General features: G+C 37.1%; 2 protein-coding genes across 2 annotated transcripts; both read left to right on the forward strand.

Moving 5' to 3' along the window:
• The first annotated feature begins 3,938 nt into the window (after nt 1-3,938).
• On the forward strand, nt 3,939-11,864 carry LOC107748636 (ribose-phosphate pyrophosphokinase 1-like). The gene is made up of 7 exons (XM_016563518.1): nt 3,939-4,265; nt 5,011-5,194; nt 5,455-5,553; nt 5,769-5,893; nt 7,135-7,308; nt 7,437-7,596; nt 10,589-11,864. Exons 1-7 carry the CDS (start codon nt 4,144-4,146, stop codon nt 10,679-10,681), a joined length of 957 nt encoding a protein of 318 aa, XP_016419004.1. The 5' UTR covers nt 3,939-4,143; the 3' UTR covers nt 10,682-11,864.
• Nucleotides 11,865-13,171: 1,307 nt separating this feature from the next.
• On the forward strand, nt 13,172-20,885 carry LOC107748638 (T-box transcription factor TBX5-like). The gene is made up of 8 exons (XM_016563520.1): nt 13,172-13,224; nt 13,553-13,672; nt 14,149-14,296; nt 15,018-15,170; nt 15,258-15,349; nt 16,156-16,292; nt 18,800-19,219; nt 20,869-20,885. The coding sequence occupies exons 1-7, from the start codon at nt 13,172-13,174 to the stop codon at nt 19,195-19,197; spliced, it is 1,101 nt and encodes a 366-aa protein (XP_016419006.1). The 3' UTR covers nt 19,198-19,219; nt 20,869-20,885.
• The last annotated feature ends 1,243 nt before the right edge of the window (nt 20,886-22,128 follow it).

Consider the following 22,128-nt stretch of genomic DNA (forward strand, 5'->3'; position numbering starts at 1 on the left):
GACAAGGTAAGAAAATTATCATTCCTTCTTACAACAAGACACATAACGCATTCTAACTTGTTTATGTCCCCAAGTTTCTAGTTAAGTAAATATATTTCTCTGTACGTTTAATTAATTTTACACCCTCAAAACCAGTTAAGAACAGGACCAAATATTTTTTTGAAAGTTTTTCTAATTTGTTGCTAGTGATATGCATGCATTTAAAACATGATATGGATATGTGCTGTGAATGCTGATCCCCTGTATTACTTTCTCTGACTCGCCTGTTTTTTCTTACCTGATCTCAAAACCATTGTTTTTCTATTGCTGTTGGAATGTTATTTGTTGTGTTATAAAAAGAGGGAAAGATGCCAACTTGGTTACCTCTATGTGCTGTTTATCTTTTTTTTTCTACAACTCCCTGGATCCCCTCTTTTGTGAATACCCATTTGAAAATAAATGTTTTCTTTTTGCTGCCCTTACATTCACAGAGTGTGAAACACTTTTGAGTTGTTCAACACTACACTGAATTGACAATTGTAGTTTGAGAACTGTTCCTCCTTTAGTGGGTATTTGTGCAAATGCTATACACATTGCTTTGAATGAATTGAGGTTAAATTATTGGAGTGTTGATATGTTGAAGAAAACAGGCGCAGATGATGAGTGACATTCCACAGCTGGTGGTGCAATTCAGAAGTGAGCTTTGAAAACCCCTTGATTTTAGGGTGAAATAATTAGAGCCTCATAAAGACCAGGAAATATTGGCCAGTAAAATTGATTTTAAGTTTGTTGTCCAAAATTGTTTTTTTTCTGTGCTGAGTGAATGGAGATGTAACACAGTTGGTTCAGGTCAGTTGGCTCAGGGAACCCAACTGCATTCACATCTCTCATTCCCTCAGCTGCTCATCTCACCATACAAACTCAAGCTGCTCTCAGCGCTTCCCCCTGCTGTACTGTTTTTACATAGCACTACACTTTTAAACCTGCAGGACATCTGTGATGCCAGTGCAGGGTGCTCTTGTTCATATTTTGAGAGCAAAGTTTTACACCAGTGGAAACTTTATAGCACACATCCCCTGCACTGACCGAAGCGTCCATATTTTTAAAAGTTCTTAAACAGTGTTATTCCCCTGTTCAGTGCATCATGTAAAATCAAAACGGGCATATCAAAAACTTAATTGTGCCCTATTTATGAATGTATTATATTGTCAAGTTGAGTTGTTTTTTTTATGATTTATTTGACACTACATTACTTTTAACTACTTTTGCCTTTTTTCATCATCAAGGGGGGAAAAAAGAAACCGTTTCTACTGCCTGGTCTGTCTTCACCAGGTGGATTCTCAATGAACTCTTGATGTAGGAAAAAAATAATGACCTGTATATTTTTCATTGTGCCAATTTGTAACATATTTTCTAAGTGTATATTTTTCTTAGAAAGTGATGTGAGGTCGTTTTTACTGTGGCTTTGTTCTTTTCCCTTTTCAGCAAGTGAAAAGGTTGCTAATTGCCATGATGTTTTCTTTCTTTCTTTTTCTTTCTCTCTCTCTTATTTGTTTTTTGTTTGTTTGTTTTAAAGCCAAAAATTGAAAATACTATAAAAAATAAATAAAAAACTATTGTAAAGGAGAGAGGAGAAGAGCAAGCTGTGACTCTTTGTTGAGTTTTTGTAATTGGACCAATCTTGTTGTAAGAGTGTTGTGCTCTAGTAAAATATATATATTAATTTAAAGATGAAAAAGAAACCATGAAAACAGACAGTGGAACAATAACACTAATTTGTGATCTCATTGCTGTTTTATAGATTTTCATGTAAATTATTCTAGTACTTTGTTTTTGTTGTATCTGTCACAAAAGTTGAAATATTTGTGATCAAGCCTGTATGGTGACAAATGTAATATTGGTAACTTGCTGAGTTTTGTAATCATGTTTATGGAATAAATATTAATTAAAAGAGCTTTTGATCACTTGTTTCAGAACTGTCTCATTTTTGCTTGTGGAAACGTGAACAAAATTTAATTTGATCAGGCTTTAGCGACTGTCTGATTTTCTACATTGTTTTTCTGCGTAGCTAGTCTGGTACCAAACCTAAACCAAAAACAATCTGCCTATCTTCTGTAAATCAGTTTTGATGGCAGTTTTTACAAACTGTACAACAGCAGTCCTAGGAACATGGACAAGGCGACACCTCTTCTACCACTAGAGTGCACTATTTACTATTGCAACCAGATCATTTAACTAAAAAACTAGATAAACCAGCAGTAGGGGTTCAATCTTCAACTGGCTGGCAGGAGCCGCCACTGACAGGTCACGTGACCTGCCAGTGGTTGGTGGCAGCTGCCAGTGGCAAGTCACGTGACCTGCCAGTGGTTGGTGGCAGCTGCCAGTGGCAAGTCACGTGACCTGCCAGTGGTTGGTGGCAGCTGCCAGTGGCAAGTCACGTGACCTGCCAGTGGTTGGTGGCAGCTGCCAGTGGCAAGTCACGTGACCTGCCAGTGGTTGGTGGCAGCTGCCAGTGGCAAGTCACGTGACCTGCCAGTGGTTGGTGGCAGCTGCCAGTGGCAGGCTGGCTGGCAGTATGAACTTAATTGTGCCCTATTTATGAATGTATTATATTGTCAAGTTGAGTTGTTTTTTTTATGATTTATTTGACACTACATTACTTTTAACTACTTTTGCCTTTTTTCATCATCAAGGGGGGAAAAAAGAAACCGTTTCTACTGCCTGGTCTGTCTTCACCAGGTGGATTCTCAATGAACTCTTGATGTAGGAAAAAAATAATGACCTGTATATTTTTCATTGTGCCAATTTGTAACATATTTTCTAAGTGTATATTTTTCTTAGAAAGTGATGTGAGGTCGTTTTTACTGTGGCTTTGTTCTTTTCCCTTTTCAGCAAGTGAAAAGGTTGCTAATTGCCATGATGTTTTCTTTCTTTCTTTTTCTTTCTCTCTCTCTTATTTGTTTTTTGTTTGTTTGTTTTAAAACCAAAAATTGAAAATACTATAAAAAATAAATAAAAAACTATTGTAAAGGAGAGAGGAGAAGAGCAAGCTGTGACTCTTTGTTGAGTTTTTGTAATTGGACCAATCTTGTTGTAAGAGTGTTGTGCTCTAGTAAAATATATATATTAATTTAAAGATGAAAAAGAAACCATGAAAACAGACAGTGGAACAATAACACTAATTTGTGATCTCATTGCTGTTTTATAGATTTTCATGTAAATTATTCTAGTATTTTGTTTTTGTTGTATCTGTCACAAAAGTTGAAATATTTGTGATCAAGCCTGTATGGTGACAAATGTAATATTGGTAACTTGCTGAGTTTTGTAATCATGTTTATGGAATAAATATTAATTAAAAGAGCTTTTGATCACTTGTTTCAGAACTGTCTCATTTTTGCTTGTGGAAACGTCAGTTGAAGATTGAACCCCCTCTCTAAACCAGCTGCACTGGAAACATAATTGACATGATTTATGAAGCATAGGGTCATTGCAAAATGAGGTCATTGCAAATGTCTGTTTATATTTAAACTGTATATATGATACACAAGACAGTTTTAATAAAAGCCTATTGAAATAATATAACTTAGGACATTTCTATCTATTAACTGGTTTCTAACTAACGATATGTTAAGCTTTATATAATGTAGTTATATCGTTCTTAATTTAAGTGATTTCAAAAGGTTATCGAGAAAATCTAGTTGGCTGAGAGACTATTTGGCGGTCCCAATGTAATAAAGGTTGAAAACCCCCTATCTGAAACTAAATTCATCAATGTAATTTTTGACCGAGTGTGCACGAACGCAAGCGAAACGCTGGAACGCTTCATTGAAACTGTAAACTGGAACGTCATAAAGTGTGTTGCGCATATATGTCTGTTTAGCTGCCAGTCATCCAGCCCTCAGACATATGTCCAATCATAGCCCCGAAATTGACGCGCGCCGCAGTTTATGGGCGTGTTTAACACAAGTAGGCGGGGCTACGATGGCACATAGTGGATTTGCTGCGCGGACGGACCCGAATCAGAGTAGACAACCGGCACCAGGCCCATGGCACTTCATTTAACACTTATTTAGAAGAGGTCGTTTTAGCTTAGTGTTTAAAAAAACAAAACAAAAAAACACTGTACACCACCCCGACACTATAGGCACCACGGATCAGCCCAGAATGCCAAACATTAAGATATTTTCTGGCAGTTCGCATCCGGATCTGTCGCAGAAGATCGCGGACCGACTGGGACTTGAACTGGGGAAAGTGGTCACTAAAAAATTCAGCAATCAGGAAACCTGGTGAGTTATTTAGAGTCAGAATTGCATGCTTTCCCGGAATGTTTTGGCTAGGGTACACGAAATGGTAAACACATGGTAACCATGTTTTTTTTTTAGTTTGTAGTTTTATGAATTGGAAGGTGTCATCTGGCGCAATGAGCCTCATACAGGCAGCAGACTCAATTTCCCAGCATCCACCTGCATTAAGCATGTGACTCTGGGGCCGCTAATGCTAATTTGAAACGTCCTGTCCGGCCTCTTCTGCCACGAATGCTATTAAATGTACTCTCGAGAAGTGCTGCTGCGTTATTATTATTTGTAGTTATTTTTAATAGTAGTAGTTATACTTCTGTGCGTATAAGACGTAACAAAAAGGAAGGAATATGCGGGTGCACTGCCACTTTCATGTTTTGAGATGAAAAAATAATGTTGGCCCTGGTGTCTGTGTTTATATAATTGACATTTAACTCAAGTTGAGTGGAAGGCTTGTGACCCTAAAAGATAAAATGTGTCTCTCACTCTTTATCTGCAGCTGATATGTGATAAATGCAGCCAGGTTCTTGACGCAATAGTTTCAGTTTGCTTTTCAATGGTTAACACAATCTGATCCTCAGTGGTGACCATATTACATATCAGCTCAAATCAGATACACCCCTCTAATCAGGCAGACAAGTATAGATTTATAGTGCACTGTCTTTAGTGACTGAGACTCAACCTTGTTTATGTGTGTTTTTGTCTGTTCGTCTGTCTGTCTGTGTGTGTGTAGTGTAGAGATAGGAGAGAGTGTGCGTGGAGAAGATGTCTATATTGTCCAGAGTGGCTGTGGCGAAATAAACGACAATCTTATGGAGCTGCTGATCATGATCAATGCCTGTAAGATTGCATCAGCGTCCAGAGTCACGGCGGTTATTCCTTGTTTCCCCTACGCTCGGCAGGACAAGAAGGACAAGGTGGGGGTGAGAGGAACAGCTTGTCTTTTAACACGTACACACAGTTAATCATACATTAACCGCATCGCTGTTGGTGGATCCATGTGGGCTACTTTCTGTAAGTCTTTCTTCTGTGGTATCAGTTTGTGTTTTCTGGCCCCTTGGCAACTTACAAGGCATGGCTAATTATGCTTGCTTAGCCCTTCTCTATTGTCCTGTTAATGTGTATCTGGTTAGTAGTTGTGATGCTACCTGTTCATGAGCGAGTATTTTGTCTGTAGAGTCGGGCTCCAATCTCAGCCAAGCTTGTCGCCAACATGCTGTCTGTAGCCGGAGCAGACCACATCATCACCATGGACCTACATGCATCTCAAATTCAGGTACACGCTGTGCATCGCCTTTCCTCCAAACACGCTCAAAACGCCCTTATCTCTCACGAACAGAGATGACTGGCATAACCCTACAGTCAGGCCTGAATAAAACTGGGTGGGCCTTAAATTTCTTCAGCATTTTATAGTTATGAGACTTGGACAGTGACGTTTTTTTAATGGTATGATTTCGAGTGAATGTGTTTTTATCTTTTTTCTGTTTTTAGGGGTTCTTTGACATCCCAGTTGATAACTTGTACGCTGAGCCGGCAGTCCTCAAATGGATAAAAGAAAATATCAATGAATGGAAGAATTGCACCATTGTTTCTCCTGATGCTGGTGGAGCCAAGAGGTGTGCTTTCTTTCCTTTTCTGTCTGTTTCTCAAAACACTGGTTCTCGTTCACTAGCCGTACGTACACACGAATGTGTGTGATACGCGTTTACAAAGGTTTTTATGACTTTTTTTATTTTTATTTAAATTTACAAAAAAAATGAAGGAACACTTGATACACCACATACACAAAATTAATTTACTCTAGGTGGGCTTATAAACGTATTATGATGAAAAATGATTCATAGATATTACATCTTTAAATAATTCCATATATATAAAACATTTTATCACCAGTTTTAAAAAGTGGCCTAATTTTTCCAGATTTGCTGAGAGTGACTAAAGCCTGTGCGGAAACCCCTTATATGGAAATGGTTTGGGTGTGTTTTATACAAATGGCTAACCTCAGGCACACTGTGGCCAATTTAGAGTACTCCAAATTCATTGAGATTACAACAAGGTTAAGAACATATTGGAGTCTGTATGCACATGTTGTGAATTAGGTGGAATTTTTTACAGAAACAGTTTTCCTGTGTGTGTAAATGAATAATTCACACAAGTATTAGTGAATGAGACCCATTCTCTTTTTTGTTTTCTTCATTCACTGTCACTCTTGTTTCACATTCAGTTTTCTCTGTTTATCCTTCTCACATTTTGTTTGTTTTAAAAAGTCTTTAAAAGAATGTGTTTTATCATATTTATGAGTATTGGATTACATATCATTTGATTTCATAGCAGCATAACCATTTCAGGTTGTTAAACCTGGAGAATTGTAGTTTGTAATGTTGATCAGGCTCTTGAAGACGATGGAAATGAGTGTGTTTTACTCTTTTAGGTGTGGAGGGTAAGGAAATGTCAGTTTTTCTGTGGTTATGTGTGAGTGTGTGACTTGGCTAACAGAGGATGGTTTGGCCTAAACCTTTAGCTGTACATTATAGTGGTGGGCTTTTTTTGTTTTGTTTTTTAAATCAGTTTTCTAGTCTTTTAAAGCTGGGCTAATTTAATCATGCTGATTACATCATGTGATTTGTTTCTTGAGAAATGGACTGACTACAGCGCCCCCTTTCGTAACAGTTTAAGACACTTGAGTGAGTGAGCTTATGCACACTGGTGTTTGAACTTGTTTTTACTGTAACTTTTGTGCATGTGGCTTCTCTGTGGTGTGTGATTGCGACACTTGCAGAGAAGCCTGAATGCATCCATGGTCATTTCCCACTGTTGTACAGAATGTTACTTAAGAATTATGTGCTCATTTTATCAGAGTGACATCCATCGCAGACCGCCTGAATGTGGACTTTGCCCTAATCCATAAGGAGCGGAAAAAGGCCAATGAGGTGGATCGTATGGTGTTGGTTGGGGACGTGAAGGACCGAGTGGCGATTTTAGTAGACGACATGGCAGACACGTGTGGGACAGTATGTCACGCGGCTGACAAGTGAGGACACGCATGATACACAATCACTTTCATGCTCAAACAAATATGCGCTTTCATGATTATCCTGGTAATCTGTCAGGCCTCATGCCTCTGTGTTTAATTGCTTGTGTGTCTCTGTCCTCTATCAGATTGGTGTCTGCGGGAGCCACTAAAGTGTACGCCATCTTGACTCATGGCATCTTCTCTGGGCCAGCCATTTCTCGTATCAATAATGCCAACTTCGAGGCAGTTGTGGTCACCAACACAATTCCACAGGAGGACAAAATCAAACACTGCAACAAGATTCAGGCACACAAAAGTTGAAATATTTGTGATCAAGCCTGTATGGTGACAAATGTAATATTGGTAACTTGCTGAGTTTTGTAATCATGTTTATGGAATAAATATTAATTAAAAGAGCTTTTGATCACTTGTTTCAGAACTGTCTCATTTTTGCTTGTGGAAACGTGAACAAAATTTAATTTGATCAGGCTTTAGCGACTGTCTGATTTTCTACATTGTTTTTCTGCGTAGCTAGTCTGGTACCAAACCTAAACCAAAAACAATCTGCCTATCTTCTGTAAATCAGTTTTGATGGCAGTTTTTACAAACTGTACAACAGCAGTCCTAGGAACATGGACAAGGCGACACCTCTTCTACCACTAGAGTGCACTATTTACTATTGCAACCAGATCATTTAACTAAAAAACTAGATAAACCAGCAGTAGGGGTTCAATCTTCAACTGGCTGGCAGGAGCCGCCACTGACAGGTCACGTGACCTGCCAGTGGTTGGTGGCAGCTGCCAGTGGCAAGTCACGTGACCTGCCAGTGGTTGGTGGCAGCTGCCAGTGGCAGGCTGGCTGGCAGTATGTAGCCGTACGTACACACGAATGTGTGTGATACGTTTACAAAGGTTTTTATGACTTTTTTTATTTTTATTTAAATTTACAAAAAAAATGAAGGAACACTTGATACACCACATACACAAAATTAATTTACTCTAGGTGGGCTTATAAACGTATTATGATGAAAAATGATTCATAGATATTACATCTTTAAATAATTCCATATATATAAAACATTTTATCACCAGTTTTAAAAAGTGGCCTAATTTTTCCAGATTTGCTGAGAGTGACTAAAGCCTGTGCGGAAACCCCTTATATGGAAATGGTTTGGGTGTGTTTTATACAAATGGCTAACCTCAGGCACACTGTGGCCAATTTAGAGTACTCCAAATTCATTGAGATTACAACAAGGTTAAGAACATATTGGAGTCTGTATGCACATGTTGTGAATTAGGTGGAATTTTTTACAGAAACAGTTTTCCTGTGTGTGTAAATGAATAATTCACACAAGTATTAGTGAATGAGACCCATTCTCTTTTTTGTTTTCTTCATTCACTGTCACTCTTGTTTCACATTCAGTTTTCTCTGTTTATCCTTCTCACATTTTGTTTGTTTTAAAAAGTCTTTAAAAGAATGTGTTTTATCATATTTATGAGTATTGGATTACATATCATTTGATTTCATAGCAGCATAACCATTTCAGGTTGTTAAACCTGGAGAATTGTAGTTTGTAATGTTGATCAGGCTCTTGAAGACGATGGAAATGAGTGTGTTTTACTCTTTTAGGTGTGGAGGGTAAGGAAATGTCAGTTTTTCTGTGGTTATGTGTGAGTGTGTGACTTGGCTAACAGAGGATGGTTTGGCCTAAACCTTTAGCTGTACATTATAGTGGTGGGCTTTTTTTGTTTTGTTTTTTAAATCAGTTTTCTAGTCTTTTAAAGCTGGGCTAATTTAATCATGCTGATTACATCATGTGATTTGTTTCTTGAGAAATGGACTGACTACAGCGCCCCCTTTCGTAACAGTTTAAGACACTTGAGTGAGTGAGCTTATGCACACTGGTGTTTGAACTTGTTTTTACTGTAACTTTTGTGCATGTGGCTTCTCTGTGGTGTGTGATTGCGACACTTGCAGAGAAGCCTGAATGCATCCATGGTCATTTCCCACTGTTGTACAGAATGTTACTTAAGAATTATGTGCTCATTTTATCAGAGTGACATCCATCGCAGACCGCCTGAATGTGGACTTTGCCCTAATCCATAAGGAGCGGAAAAAGGCCAATGAGGTGGATCGTATGGTGTTGGTTGGGGACGTGAAGGACCGAGTGGCGATTTTAGTAGACGACATGGCAGACACGTGTGGGACAGTATGTCACGCGGCTGACAAGTGAGGACACGCATGATACACAATCACTTTCATGCTCAAACAAATATGCGCTTTCATGATTATCCTGGTAATCTGTCAGGCCTCATGCCTCTGTGTTTAATTGCTTGTGTGTCTCTGTCCTCTATCAGATTGGTGTCTGCGGGAGCCACTAAAGTGTACGCCATCTTGACTCATGGCATCTTCTCTGGGCCAGCCATTTCTCGTATCAATAATGCCAACTTCGAGGCAGTTGTGGTCACCAACACAATTCCACAGGAGGACAAAATCAAACACTGCAACAAGATTCAGGCACAGACATTTATCTTATAGAGAATGATGTTGTGGTTTAAGGCTGGGTCATAATTTTTGAATAATTCTTTTTAATCTATTTCTGTTTTCAGTAAATTGAAAAGCATTTAAGATATTAAACTCTTATATAACATATATATATATATACAGTGGGTACGGAAAGTATTCAGACCCCCTTAAATTTTTCACTCTTTGTTATATTGCAGCCATTTGCTAAAATCATTTAAGTTAATTTTTTTTCCTCATTAATGTACACACAGCACCCCATATTGACAGAAAAATTATAGTTAAACATACCATTTTATCAAAAATACACTAAAAACAGGAATATTGTTAAATATTATCAGATTTTAAAGTAACTATTTTATTTTAATATATTTAAAAATATAATTTATTCTTGTGATTGAACAGCTGAATTTCAGCAGCCATTACTTCAGTCTTCAGTGTCACATGATGCTTCAGAAATCATTTTTTATGCTGATTTGGTGCTCAAGAAACTTCTTATTGTTATCATATATGTTGAAAACAGTTGTGCTATTTTAGTGGAAACGGTGATGCCTTTTTTTTCCAGATTTTTTTTTTGATTAATAGAACGTTCAAAAGGACAGCAATTTTTTGCATTCTTGCTAAATAAAATTAAATAAATAAGTTTACTAACCCCAAACTTTTGAACGGTAATCTGGTATTACTTTCTGGAATATTACATCTGATTTGGTTGTTTTTCAGATCAGTTTTTTCACCCAGAGCATGTTGACTAATTTATTTCTCTTTCCCTCTCCAGGTGATCGACATTTCTATGATCCTGGCTGAAGCTATTAGGCGAACGCATAATGGGGAGTCAGTTTCATACTTGTTTAGTCATGTCCCCTTATAACATGTACACACACGCACAGATAACATGTCTTCACGCATGCCATCACTGTGTACAAACTCATATGATGGAGAACCATTGCTGGCTCTGTTAAGCCATGTTCCTTTGTAAGAGTCTCATACATGCACCATTTAACTGAAGACATATTCTGGACAGTGAATGAAAGCCCTTTGTGCAACACACAGCTCCCTGTTTCTGTTGCATGTGCTGACTTACCTTTTTTCCAAGAGTATTGTGATATGTAACAACTCCTATCATCGTGATTTCCATTCACTTTTCACTCACTATATTTCACCCATCACTCTATGGTATATAAATGTTACCTGCATGTTAGACTGAGGATTCACTTGAACGTTGCTGTCTGTTATTTCCGCCTTAGAAACCATTTAAAACCATTGACACGACAACCCCTGCTTATAATGGAAAATCTCCTGTAATACTGGAATTTTTTTTATGTTTTAGCTCTGAAGTTTGTGTAACTTAAAGGTACGATAGATGTTTATGACTTTTGTAACACTTAATTTTGTTATGGAATCTAATTACTAACATGTGGTAGATTGAAATAGAATATGGGTTAAGCCCCTTTAGATTGCCATTGTTATGGCAGCTGAATTTTTTTTCTTTTGTTTCTCTTCTCAGGTGTCAGTTTTAGGTTGATTTTTTTTTTCTTCATTACTTTATTAATTGTCATCTCTTCAGGGTCTTTTGACAGGATGAAAACCAAGATCTTGGTGGAAAAATTAGGTCACATTTTTAAGTTGTGATAAAATGTTTCTTTTATATCTATGTTCATGTTTACAGTTACGCAGCGTTTTTGACTGCTTGAACACAGATCTGTGAAGTTCCCTTTAGATTTGACTGAACACACACCTAAGTCCTAATTAAGTGGCTACTGTAGAATTGGCCCAAACAATCAGCTTGTTGAACTATATTTTTGTTGTTTCTTGCTTATAACTGTGTGGGTCAGTGTGTTTGGTTTGAGTACGTTTCTTTTTCCATGCTACTTAAGCGAGAACCGGGATAATACACTTAACTATCCTACAGCTTACACTGGAGCAGTAAGTGAGATGACCGAGCTTGATTTGATAGGTCTATGCCGTTTGCCTTAATGAAGGAGAAAAATGCTGACGATTGTATCTCATCTGAATGCAGAATGATGAGTAAAGTATTTCATGTATAAACTGCACACCCGTTTGTGGTCTAATTGTTCAATTTTTATACAATTTCATGATTATCTTTTTTTCGCATTGAGATGTTTCATGTATTTTATTTTAATTATTTCTGTACAGTTTTTAATATATTTTAATCAGTATTTTAAATTGCCTTTCTTAATTCATAAATTCGAAAACATGGCACATATTTAGTTTGGAAATATTTAATTTGATATTTCCATATCACACGGATTTAAACGTTTATAAACTGCAGTAACACTGTGGTAATACATTAGCGCACTAGCTAGGTGGCGCAATTTATTAGTTTTACAGTTTGCAAGGCAGACTTTTTCGTAAAATAAGAATTAATTCCGTAATTTAAAAATAAAATAAAATTTAAAAACGTTTTTAATGTTTTAACGTAATTTAAAGACATTACCAATATCGGTAAACATAGATGATGTTTAGAAAATTATTGCAAATGGTTTGAATCCGATGAGATATACATTTACCTATCCGTCACTCAATAGACACAATAATAAAGGCATTAATATTTAAGTAATTTGAGGAAACGGATTCGCTAAATGATCGTGCCTTTTGTCAGAGTCACATTAAACAGACCCTTATCCGAATACCGACGTGTCTCGAGCACAGCGTCAAGCTCGCGTTCACCGTGCTGTCTGTCCTGACTTTATCACGCTACACCATTGCGGGATTATCGTCTTATTTTAACTAGCAATGTTCCCACGGCTCCGCACTGCGAGCTATCCTGTTATCATCCACTTGTCTTATTTATGGAAGCCTGTTTTGAAGTAATGTGGAGTAGCGTATATGAGTGACAGAGAACGCGCGTGCTTGGTCACAAGGGTCTTCATTAAATAGATCAAGTAATATTTCCAAAGTTATTACTGAGGGAATATTGTTTTCTGTCACCAGCAAACAAATACAAACGGACTCGCGCGGTGAAAGAGAGAGAGGACAGAGCGCTCGCCTAGTTACCTCCTTTCGACCTCCTCAACTTTTAACCCCGCAGCGCGCAGCCGTCGCGCGCTGTGATGTTGACGGACAATCGCTGATTATTTACCGAACAGTTTGGAGTCTGAGCATAAATTCTGCACCAGATATGTGAGTACTACGAATTTCTCTTCTTACGCTATTTAGGATGGCTCCTCAATTTTGTATTTGGAAAGCACAGGAACACGCGTATTTATCTTGGAGGAGAAGAGGTGTTCGCGCGATGTGGGTGTTTATGGTGAATTTTGTCGCCGTGTGTGAGTTTGGACCTGGCGTGTCATGACTGTGTGAATGAAAAAGGTGTGACGACATAGAAGGCATCACGCTAATGGGAGACAGGGAATGGATGGAGGGAGAAGAGACACGGCAGAAGGCAAACGGGTTTGAGAAGAGAGGAGCTGGCTGTATTAGGATATTTTTGGTTTGATTTATTTCCAAATAAATCTATTCCCATTTTGCTTGTGTTTTTAACTAGTGGGTCACTTTAAATAAAACAAAAAAAAATGATAAACAATTAATATCTCTAATTATGTGTGATAGACATTAGAATGATTGCATTATTGCAAAAAAAGACCTCTTGTCATGACATCCAATGACTTCATTGAGCAGGAAAATGTTGACAAACAAGACAATACTCCATTGTATTAAAATTATTATTATTATTTGACTATTGTTGTTGGCTCTCTAATGGATCATTAATCTTTTACAGACGAATGTTTCCCAGCTACAAGGTGAAGGTAACAGGCTTAAACCCCAAAGCAAAATATATCTTACTGATGGACATTATTTCAGCCGACGAGCATCGGTATAAATTTGCAGATAACAAATGGTAAGAAAGTAATAAATTATAATTTATATAAACTATAATGCTAATAAAATACATAAATTAATAGAAAGGTAAACATTTATAAAGATGTTTGATTCTTTTACAACAATTAATATTAAGAAGACATTTTATTAAAAAGATTTTGATTGGTGATTGAATCAATGTATGTAAGGCTGTTGAGCTGTTGAAAGTGACTGAATGAAAATGACAGGTGTAGCTAAATCAATGCATGGAGGAATGCTAAGAGAAAGGTATGCATAGCATAAATAGAAATGAACTCTGTTGTGTGTTGATGTTGTGAAATGATGCAAAAACAATGCAATTATAAGCCTTGGTTAGTGAATATTGTTCAGTGAGTGGAGGATTCAAAGCAGAAGTGCATTTTGCAACCTGAACTTTTATCTCAGAATTGTGGAGCAGACAGAAAGTCCTTATCTCTTTATATGGACCAACTCGTTCATGTCCTATCTGCTTTGCAGGTCCATCAGTGGTAAAGCTGAGCCGGCGATTCCAGGCCGACTGTATGTGCACCCAGACTCACCGGCTTCAGGAGCTCACTGGATGAGACAGCTCGTCTCTTTCCAGAAACTCAAGCTCACCAACAACCACCTGGACCCTTTCGGACATGTCAGTGATGTTTCCAATCAAATTGAATTGGTTATTTAAATTACTGATGAACATAACTAAACTCTCCACTGGTTTACACCTCAGTTGGATTGAACTGGACGTAGAACAGGGTTTCTTTGGGTCTTTAAAAGGCCTTAAAACTCACCTTCCATAAAATAAGGCCAAAAAGGTCTTAAATTAAGTCTAAAGTTCATAAAGTCAATGTTGTGTGCATTGCTAAATTAATATCTTCCTCAGTACATTTGTCTTGTTTTCCAATACATATTTCTAAACATCGAGATACATTTTCTTGAGATGCAAAATGAAGATATTTTATTATTTTTTAAATCATAAACACTTAATTTTGATACATTTTACAGAAACAAGATTTCTTATCTCATGTCACTTTGCTTCTCAAGTAAATGTATCTTGATTTAAGACTCTTTAGACATTTGTCCTGGACAACAAGACAAAAGAGGAAGGACAGAGGTTGGGAGAAGAGGTATTCTAGCCTTTTTTTTGTTTGTTTGTTTTTTGTAAACCAATTTAAAAAGTAATAGAGGTCGATTGGAAGCTGTATTTTTTAACTCTGAAGTGTTGCTAATAGATCACATTGTGTTCTTTACATTTTCTTTGCTTGGTCTTAAAAAGGTCTTAAAACATCTTGCCTTCATAAAACCTGCAGAAACCCTGATGGAACCAACGTGTTGATAAGGAAATCTCGTCCTGTTATTTGTTGCAGATCATTTTAAATTCCATGCATAAATACCAGCCTCGCCTGCACATTGTGAAGGCAGACGAGAGGAACAGCTTTGGCTCCAGCAATACAAGTTTCTGCACACACTCATTTCCTGAGACAACCTTCATCGCTGTAACTTCCTACCAGAACCACATAGTAAGCAGCATGACCCCTATGATAGTAAATAAATGGATAGATTTGCAGAAAGCAGCAGTGTTCATCTTTAATCCTCTGTTTTGTTAGATCACTCAGCTGAAGATTGAGAATAATCCATTTGCTAAAGGTTTCCGTGGAAATGACGATATCGAATTGCATCGCATGTCCCGTACACCAAGGTGGAACACACATATTTTAAACATATTAATACGCATGCAAACATCTTACTTTAGTTGATCATAACGGCACCACAAGTTTGTATGTAAGTAATGATGAATCACTAATGTACTGTATTATTTTCAGTCTTCATTTATGTGTTCTATGTGCCTGCGTGTCATTATGTGTTGCATCTCATAGCCACTGATGTTGTTGTTTCAGATACACGGAGAATATGTTGTCCTTTTAACTAGCAGGGTTTAGGAATAAAAGTCAAAGCTTTGTGTTGCATGTTGACAGTATTGAATGTGACACACAAGAGAGGGATATTTATAGTGTAACAATATTAAGAGCAGAGCTGCACAACACACTGTCACACAGAGGTCACTGAAGGGCTAATGTGTGTGTGTCTAAGTAAATGCGTTTTTGAGAGAGATAGTGAGAAAAACAGAGAGAAAGAGGAATGAGTCAGATTGGAAAGGGGGTATAGAAAAGATTTTTGGCTACTGTAATTGTCTCTTAGCTTAGAAATTTAATTAGAAACGATCAGTACTGTGCAAATGATATCTGTTACCCTCGCCGCCCCACCGTGCCAATACAAAACATGAGCCTGCTCTCTCTCTTTTAACACCCTGATATATCAACTGTAGTGGCAGTGCTTTGTGACTCTTCCCCTAAAAGTTCCCTGATGGACTGAGCTTCTGAAGTATTCTGAATATATCTTTTGAGTTCTTTCTTAAAACGTATTTTTTCTCATTTCTCAAATTTTGTCTGGGCCTCTGCTGTAGGAACCAATGCATCTGATGCCTATTTTACCCTTTTTCCACAGTAAGGAGTATCCACTTGTACCACGTAGTACTGCAAGGCAGCGTGTATCTCCACCCTCTCCTGACTCCTGTCTCTCTCAGGCAGAATACACTTTGACACAAAAACCCAGTCCTGGCTACACCTGCTCTGACATTTCAGGTACGTGGTGCAAAACAGAGGTTGAATTTTTGTGTAATAATATTTTGATTATAGGTATGTTTTATTTTCACAAAAGTAGATTTGTTCAAGTTGCTCCAAGCTTTGTGGCATTAAAAAAAAAAAATCCTTAAAGGTCCCATATTTTACACCTTTCTGGAGTTTTATTTTAGGTTTTGATGTCCTTAAGAATATATATTTGTGGTATAAGTACCAAAAACCATCTCAATATATTTACTTTGAATTATTGTGGACTTTTTAAAAAAAAAACAATGTTTGTTATTTAAAGAGCTTTAATAATTTTTTTTTTTAATTCAGGTTCTGTAAGTAGTATTCATAATTATAATTGACAGTTCACTCTCTCACTTGAAAATGCAACAAAAATAATTTAAAATTAATTTGCCATTAACAACACTCAAGAAAACTTTTTGTTCATTTTGCCATATTTATTATCTTGTATTTGATTTTTCCTGTGCTAATGTATTTGTTTTTTCCCCAACTAACACAGACCGTGTTGAGATATCCGATCCGATTACTCTTATGAACACTTTTTCAGTCAGTCAATGAACTGGCAACCATTATCTGTTTCGTAACAAAAATTCTGCCTGTCGAGTGAGAGAGAGGCTAGAATGTTGTGTTGATTGATAATGGTTGTAACGTCACCCAAACAAAGTTAAACATTGGCATATAAACAACCAGTCAGTAAATAGACTGCTGAAAGTCTAACAAGACAAAAAAAGTCACGTGACATTTAGCCAAGTATGGTGTCTCCTACTCAGAATTTGTGCTCTGCTTTTAACCCATTCTAGTGCGCACACACACATCAGTGAGTAGTGAACACACACACTGTGAACACGCACCCGGCGGTGTGGGCAGCTATTTTTGCTGCGGTGCCCAGGGAGCAGTTCGGGGTTTGGTGCCTTGCTCAAGGGTCTCACCGACCTCAGTCGTGGTATTGAGGGTGGAAGAGAGCGCTGGTCATTTACTCCCCCCACCTACAATCCCTCGGTACCGAGACTCAAACCCGCAAGCTTTGGGTTACAAGTCCGACTCTCTAACCATTAGGCCACAACTGCCCCACTTTATTTATTTATTTATTTTTTATTAAAAGTACCTTACAGTTAGGCCTGTCGCAATAATCAATATTTCGACTTATCGCGCAATATATGTACATGACCTCAATAATTTTTGGTGACGCAATATATCGCCCATTATATTTACTTAAAATTTAATGTCACCGTGTTTTGTACATTCCACTTGCGCCTGTGTCTTTTGCAGCTTTTCGTACATAACGTGATGTAGTCATGAGGTGCTAGTTCAAATTTAAAAAATGCTTCTACAAACAACAATAGTGTGCACCTTTAATTTACAGAGAAAAAAGGTCCGGGAAAAATCTGTAGATGGAAAAATCTCCATACAAGTTCTTTGTGCATTTTTCTTTTTTTCTACTCGTTACTTTGCACTTTTTGTTAGAAAATGTTTATTTACTATTAATTCAAGTTTTTTAAGGTATCTAATATTTTGATACTTAATTTCCATGATCTAAATATATTTAAATGGCACAAATAGAGTCAGGGTCACTAGAGTAACAACATCATATTGGAACAGATTTATACGAAATATAACTAGGTAATATAACTAAAGTATAAATCACCATACTTTATAACATTTAAGAAGTTATAGTCTACTATTAAGTATTAGTCAACTATTAACAATTATGTAATTCGACGGAGAGGTCAGTAAAATAGGGTGTTACTATGAAGGAATGTTTTGTATTGCTTTTTCAAAGTAGTTTTACTTGTATTTTAAAATAAGCAATGCATTGTATTGTGTTGTAGGACTTAAGAACTGTCAATAAACTTTCCTTAAACTACCAGTTCCTGTTTTTTTTTCTTACAATGTAATTTGTTTTATTATAGGAGCCTAAATCTCATGCATTTTTGTTGTCTAGACCCTGTTCTGTATGTGGCAGAGAGCACTCTGTAAACCTTTTGGCATTCTGCATTCATGCTATTATTAATTCAAAAGCTCTGTGACAGTCTTCTAAGCAAGCAGCAACAAGCTATGTAAACCCAAAAAAATGAGCAACTCTTTTAAGGCAGAAATCCACATTTACATGAGTGACGTGACATGTGGCCAAGTATGGTTACCCATACTAGGAAAGCTCTGCATTTAACCCATCCTAAGTGCACACACACAGCAGTGAACACACACGCACCGTGAACACACACCCGGAGCAGTGGGCAGCCATTTATGCTGCGGCACCCGGGGAGCAGTTGGGGGTTCGGTGCCTTGCTCAAGGGCACCTCAGTCGTGGTATTGAAGGTGGGAGAGAGTGCTGTACATTCACTCCCCCCACCGACAACCTGAGACTCGAACTCACAACCTTTGGGTTTCGAGTCCGACTCTCTAACCATTGTGCCACGACTTCCCCTGAAACCAGCATTTCAGAGCTGGTTTGCCAAGTCTCTGCTGCAATGATTGAAACAGGTTTGTTTTTCTCTCTGCAGGTGACCACACCCTCACTGAAACCCCTCCCACTCATGACCCCACCTACCACCTCTTCACCTACCAGCTCTCTCCGGAGGTGACCCCTGTGCACAGCGCCCCCTGCAGTATGGACACCACACAGCACCAGCCTTGCATGTATGGAAGCTCTCAGGTGGGCTTGGAGGACCTCAGGTGGGCGTCATATACAGACAGCACAACTTACCAAAGCTTTTCTTCAGCTAAAGAAATGGGTGGGACATTTGGTCCCCCCACTGACCTCTCTCAGGAACTGTATCCACAATACACCTGTGAGGTGGGTGTCCAGTCACACTGCATGATGACTGATTTCTCGCTTTATGCTTGCAATCGATCATTCAGCCAAAACCAACAACCAAACAGCTGGTGCGGGGGGAGCTGAGCAAGTGTGTGTGTGTGTGTGTGTGAGAGAGAGAGAGAGAGGGAAAATAAGGAAAAAGAGTCTGTGAATAATTGTGGTAACGTACTCATAACTTTATCCTGAAATCACAAGTTTACATTTGTTTTGCTTCACAGTTTCTACCTTGTTGTGAATGAGGTCTGGCAAATTAAAATTATAATTTTGCTATATCATCAAAATAATAAATAACAATAAAATTCAACAAATTGCAATATAGTAGCTGCAATTGTTATTTCACATATTGGTATAAATATTTTTATATATTTTGTAACATTTTTTATAATTTTATATATACTTTTTATAATAATATTTTATATTTGCTTATGCTTTTTGTCATCAACATAAATAAAAATATAATAAATTAATAAGATAATAATAAATTAAAAATAAAGTTTCCAGTTATAACCAAACTGAGTTTTACAGCCTGAAGAACCTTTTTTTTTTAACACTGATGTGAAGAACTTATGACACATCAGCAACAAAGAACCAATATAATGCAATATATGCGAGCATATACAGTATATGCAGCTTTATTTTAACAGCAGTTTTTAATTTAAAAGCATTTTAAGATGTGACTAATCCTAAGAAAGTTTTTTTTTTGCATTCACAGTCACTGTGGAGCAAGTGGAAACTAATGGGATTTCAGGGTAAAAATGAGAGATTTTCATTTAAAATAGACAAACAAAACATTTAATTTCCTCTTATCTGAACCCAGTGATGAACCTTTGCATGACCCTTGTGTCTTCAATGATATGTGTGTGAAATTTTGTGTACATGTGTATCAAATATCTTCTGGTAAAAATGTGTGAATCTCTGTTACCATTACAGCAGGAATTTTTTATTTATTTCATCAAGATACAACTACACCAGGAATTTAAAAAAATTAGGAAAAAGTTAAGGAGGTGGCTTGTTTCATTGTGGCCATTATCTGTGAAGATTTAGGGAGAATTCCCAGTTTTTACTATTTCACTTAGGAATGCTGTTGTACAAACACTAACAAACCCAAATGCAAGATTTATAACTCTCAAACCTCCTATCCAGCTGAACACGTACATGCGCTAGCTTCAGATGGGGGTCCTTTATTTTGTTTATTCTTGCTCTATTATGATGAGAAAAGGGAATGCTGGGTACTGCACTTGTCACAGTCCGTTAAGGGAGCAGTGATGTTACCAATCCTGTCATGGCCCAAGGCAAGAGACACAGAGAGAGAGAGAGAGAGAGAGAGAGAGAGACAGAGAGGAGGGGATGCATCAGCTGGACATTTATTTATAGACACACCATGCAATAAGAATTTCATGAGTGAAATCTGGTCATTTTAAAGAAAGTTTTTAATGTTGTGAAACACTTGCTTTGATTATTTATAATGAACTATTTATTTATTTTGAGTTCACAAATTGTGTTTGCTGATATTTATTTGTAAAGCTTTTTTATATTTATTGAGCAGCTTGCTTTACCTTGACAAATGTAGAGTTTCTGTGTTTTGTGAAGGTGTTTTGTGAAATATTGAATATGAGGCTGAAATAAAATGTTAATCCACAGCTGTCTTTTGTGTTGATATGAAATAGAACTTTATTCATAGATCTTGATGTTTTGTACAGATGTCATGCATTGTATGTGTATGTGTGCATGCATACATATATGACAACAGTTTAGCTGTGTGTGTGTGTGTGTGTGTGTGCCTTAGAGCTGTAGTTTCACACGTTGTGTAAGAGTTTGAGCAGTTGCAGGGCAACACAGAGACAGAGAGAGAGAGAGAGAAACCTATCAGAAGTTTGTCTTTACAGGAATGACTGGAAAGTTCTTTTGAGGAAAACTGTTTATCATTTAAAGGGTCATGAAACCCCCTGTTTCAGCACTGGTTAGTTCTCACCACAGTTTAAAAAAATGCTAAAAAAGTGGGTGTGGTGTGCTGCGAGCGGAGGGGGAAGAGGGGAGACAGACAACACACACAGCTTCGCGTTCAGACAGTAGGGATGGGCGATACCTCTTATTTAATTTCCGATCTGATACCGATATTTTCAAGCCCAGTATCGTCGATATCGATACCGATACTTCTAACCTAAACTGATCTTTTAAATTATTAAAATAATATATAATTAGTAATTATATTCAATTTTTTTACATTTCATAGGCCTTTTTTGTTTACACTGTCAGAAATAAAATATACTATAATTGTATTTTAGACCTTTACTGGGGCAGTAACCTCAAAGGTGCAACTATACCCCTAAAAGTGAGCATATTAGTACCATACAAGTATGCATGCTTTAAGGGTAGATAAGTTACAAAGGTGCCCCTTTGAGGGTACCTCATGAAAAATAAATATGGTGTTACATAAGTACTCAAATGTATTATTAGTATTATTATTATTACCATGGTAAAATTGTGGTTACTGCAGTTTTACTACAAATACTGTGGTAAACTGTGGTTACTGTAATAAAACCATGGTTAATTTTTGTAAAAGGCTGCCAAGATGTTGTACCTTATACCTTTCTACAAGGTGAAACTTTTGCATATTTTTTTCTGACAGATTTATTAACAGCAATTACAGAACATAACACAATCCATTTGAACTTTTAACAACCAGTTTAAATAAATTTACTTGCACAAACTAGCCAATTTAAAATGAATATTACATGTACACAAAAGTTTGGGGTCAGTAAGATTTTGTAATATTTTTTTAAGTCTCATGCTCACGTTTGGGGTCAGTAAGATTTTGTAATATTTTTTTAAGTATCATGCTCACCAAGGCGCACTTATTTAAAAAAAAAAAACAAAAAAAAAACAGCAACAGTAAAAGCAGCAATATTGAGAAAAATAACTATTAAAAATAACTATTTTCCATTTTAATATATTTTTAAATGTATCTGCGATCAAAGCTGAATTTTCAGCATCAATACTCCAGTCTTCAGTGTC

This window comes from Sinocyclocheilus rhinocerous, unplaced genomic scaffold (genome assembly GCF_001515625.1).
Source record: "Sinocyclocheilus rhinocerous isolate Xijiao unplaced genomic scaffold, SAMN03320098_v1.1 scaffold2665, whole genome shotgun sequence".
Taxonomy (NCBI): domain Eukaryota; kingdom Metazoa; phylum Chordata; class Actinopteri; order Cypriniformes; family Cyprinidae; genus Sinocyclocheilus; species Sinocyclocheilus rhinocerous.